Source organism: Populus trichocarpa, chromosome 10, assembly GCF_000002775.5.
Source record: "Populus trichocarpa isolate Nisqually-1 chromosome 10, P.trichocarpa_v4.1, whole genome shotgun sequence".
NCBI classification, from domain to species: Eukaryota; Viridiplantae; Streptophyta; class Magnoliopsida; order Malpighiales; family Salicaceae; genus Populus; species Populus trichocarpa.
Window position 1 is genome coordinate 1,437,065 of NC_037294.2, and position 3,873 is coordinate 1,440,937.

Consider the following 3,873-nt stretch of genomic DNA (forward strand, 5'->3'; position numbering starts at 1 on the left):
GATTTTCCTCATTTAAGGCGATATTGATAAGAAAATCCAAAAAAAACAAGAAAAATCAAATTTACAAAAAAAAGAAAGTTGAGGGATCAATTTTGAGGCCCAAACAATATTTTTACCTATAAATACTGGTCTCCATAACACATAAAAGGAGAAGGGGAGTAATTTTACACATTGAGAGAAACAAGAAACCCTAACCCTAAACCTAAACCTATCTTTACCCAAACGGCAGCGCTCCCCACTTGGCAAAACAAAAGAGCAGCCGCCGCCCCCCGCTGGTTTTTGATTTTTTTCTTCTTCCTTGGCCGCTCCCCTCCTGGTCATCTTCATCTTCCCCGCACAAGCCTTCCTTTCCCCTTCTCAACACAAGCCACCGCTCACGCCCCTCATCCAAAAGCAAATCAGAACCGGCCGAAAGAGACCAGCCCCCCAGCCAGCCGATCTCCCCCATTTCCTTCCACTATTGCTGCAGACCTGCAACCCCAGAACAGATTTGCCTCCCTTTCCCCCCCGACTTTTTCCTTCATTTCCTCCTCCCATCAGCGCCGCCCACACCGTCAGCCACAACAGCCAGCACACGGTAGCCCACAGATCCACGCCATTTCCTTCAGCCACCAATTGCAGCGGCCAAAGCAACAACCTGAATCCAACGCCATCGCCGCCCAACTGCCAGCCACCTGAAGCGAAGGAGAAGAAGATGTAAACCAAAGAAAGATCTGCGGTGAAGCAGATCTGAAAAGGAGAAGACCGAAACAGATCCAAAAAAGAAAGAAAAATTAAAATCAACTGGTTTGGGTGTTTTATTCTTTTGCAGGTGATGAAGACCCTAACCGCCGGCAGGGAAGTGAAGAGGGGAGGAAGCCGTAGCAGCGCCCCCTGCTGCCTGGAATTTCTCGCGGCGGCGCACTGTTCAACTGTTCAGGAACCTTCTTCAGCACTGCATGCAGTTCCAGAAAGCTTCCCAACACTGTTATGGACTTGTTTTGGGGCTATTTTTGTAATTTCAAATTATTTAATGTAATTTTTGTTTAGTTTTGAATTTTTTTAATATAGATGTGAAAAAGAAAAAAAAGAAAAAGAAAAGAAAAAATATAGTGAAAGTGAATGTGTTTGTTTGTATTCTTTTTTTTATGAATGTATTTTTTTTATGATAAAATTGCAAAGAATAAAGAAGAATTTAATATTTTGATTTGATCACGGTCAAGAATTATGAATTTACATGTAAGTCGTATTTCTAATACCCGATGAAAGAACAAAATTTTTAAAACTTCTTTATCACATCAAAGCCACGAAGCAGCTTACCTCAGGTAGGGTGCGTTAGGGGTGCTAATACCTTTCCTAACCACAACCAGTCCCTTACCCATGAATCTCTGACAAGACTAGTACACCCGGGTTTCCTAGTTGCCCTCAATTAAATACTAGGTGGCGACTCCCAACGAACCAATCAAGCAAACGCATAATGAAAAAATCGCCATCGGATTCCGCGCGGGTCACGTGCGACACTCTTTTTGGCCATATGGTCCCGGGAACGATCAACCTCCTCCAACGCCGCCATTTTTCTAGTTTAATTTTATTTGAACTTATAAATTTGTAATGAATATTTGGCTTTTATACTAAGGTAATTTATTTTTACATACTTGAATTTTATACAATTTTATATTTTTATTATTTTCTTTTTTTGTTCAATAAATAATTTTTAAAAATATATATATTTTTTAATTATTACGGACGAAGTTACCGACAAACTTTGTTCGTCGTTATATTCCAGAGAGTTGAAAAATAATTACTGCATATGCCATTTCAACTGTTACATCACCGATGGAATAATTCCTTCGATATTTTATAGAGGGTTTGGAATAAAATTACTCCATATGCCACTGTCAATCACCGAAGAAATAATTTCGTCTGTTTATTCCAGTGGAAAAAAAATTGGCTTGCATTTTCTATCTGTAAAACTATCGGGTTTTTTTTTACCGACATTAATGAAATTACTGACAAGAGGAATTTACTGATGGACTGTTTCCGTCCGTAAATCAGTCGGTAAAATTCATGCTGACGGAATGGTAGAGTAAATACCGACAAAAAATTTTGTCGGTAAAACTGTTAAATGCAGCAGTGTTAAGAAGCTTGTCATCACTTGTGGTTTGCGGATCTGCTGGTTATATTCATACGTACACTCATGCTTACAGTGCAACAATCAGAGACGCCTCCCACGGCTCATCATTGAGCTCTGTACAGTTCCAAACTTAGTCGGTGAAATCACACCTTGAAGAGCTTCAAAGCATTTCAAGAGCATATTGTATCTTTCAATTCCATGCTAAGTAAGAGGTGATAATGAGGAAGTAAGAAAGATAATTATGACAATACATACAAATAGAAAATGATATATAAATCACAGAAAGTTTATTTGAAGTAAGAAGAAGCTCCTGACTCGAGTTCTAGCAACCTCTCCTCGTCTACGTTTAGCAGAGGGAGAATATCGTACAGGACTAAAGGTAACACAACTGGAGGAGGTTATGCATACAAGAAAGCTAAGTGATTAATCAATAGGGCTTTAAAACGGAACTGGTTTCTCCTTAGGGTAATCGACATAAACCCTCCCCTTGTAGCGTTGAGCTGCCTCGTTGCTGTTGATAACTTCTGTTGCAGGAACATCGTAATATGTGGGATGAGCATAGGGAACCTTCATAAGTGGTGGCCGCCTCTTGGCCCGGCCGAAGTGCTCATCAATGGCTGCAAAACCCTCCTGCCCAATCTTAACTAGACGATCTGCCTGACGTGCCATGTTAACTACAATTAATCAACACACAAAGACAAGTAGCTGTTTATAGGTTTTGTTGGTTTTCTTGCTTTGGCTAATATGTAGGAGGCCAAGCCAACCTTTACATAGAAAGGAAAGGTTTGGTTGACAACAGCTGTGGAATGAATAATGGTAGACAGTACTCCTTTTTGTAAATAAAAGCACCCAACATTTGTGTACGATAAAACTAACCATTGCTGAGAGAAAAATCAATAGCTTTTCTTCATCTTATCACTACTGACGATAAAAGCATCACAAAATGAAAAAAAAAATATCATCAAAAGTTTATTAATATCATATTTAAACACGAAAAAGTAAAACTGTTAGATTTGGATGTTTTCAATACTTAATAAACTTTTTATATAAAACAATTTTACTGGTTTTTTTGTCGTCCGATCACCATCGATGACAAAACCATCACCAAGAGTTTATTATTATCGACTTTGGATTGGAATTGAATGTTCTAAATACTTAGTAAACTGAAAAATAAGGGATGCAAACACTGCTCATTAACATCTGTTGTCAGTCAATCATTAGAGCCACTTTTATGAATTTGTGTTGGGCATAAATTATAATATCTGATCATGTGATTAAAGAAAACAAAAGCTTCCCTGCTTTTGGACTAATGCTTTTTCTACCGGTCAGGAATCAAGTCAGGTCCAAAAGCAGTAGCAGCAAAAACACTAAACCTTCGCAAAAGCCAATTATGAAAGAAGATTCCTTCTGTTCTCTAATCAGAATAATCTCAGTTTAATTATGTGACGATATTGCAGTTTCTAATTAATGGCAATAAGCACAATCAGGATATTATCTGACCTTGGTCTCGGCATTGGATAACCTGCACTTAACATTTTTTTTGCTTCTTAATCCCAGAGCCCTTTTTAACAGTTATATTAGGGGTTCGCTAGTATTATCTGACCTTGATCTCGGCATTGGATAACCTCAAGCAATGTTTGTTCTTCATATGTAAACAAAAGGGAAACTTATCGAATCCAATTACAGGTGGAAAAAATTAAAAGGCAATTTGTAGTAAAAACTCAATGATCTCTGAGCCAAGCCCCCGCAAGCTATTCCAA

The 3,873-nt window shown here is 38.4% G+C and overlaps 1 protein-coding gene across 1 annotated transcript; it reads right to left on the bottom strand.

The window, feature by feature from the left end:
• Positions 1–2,551: 2,551 nt before the first annotated feature.
• LOC127905879 (uncharacterized) lies at positions 2,552–3,048 on the bottom strand. The gene has a single exon (XM_052456578.1). The coding sequence runs from the start codon at positions 2,780–2,782 to the stop codon at positions 2,552–2,554; it is 231 nt and encodes a 76-aa protein (XP_052312538.1). The 5' UTR covers positions 2,783–3,048.
• Between the last annotated feature and the right edge of the window lie 825 nt (positions 3,049–3,873).

What these genes read in the sequence shown, in the direction of transcription:
- LOC127905879 (XM_052456578.1), bottom strand. Translation starts at nt 2,782, where the DNA reads ATGGCACGTCAGGCAGATCGTCTAGTTAAGATTGGGCAGGAGGGTTTT.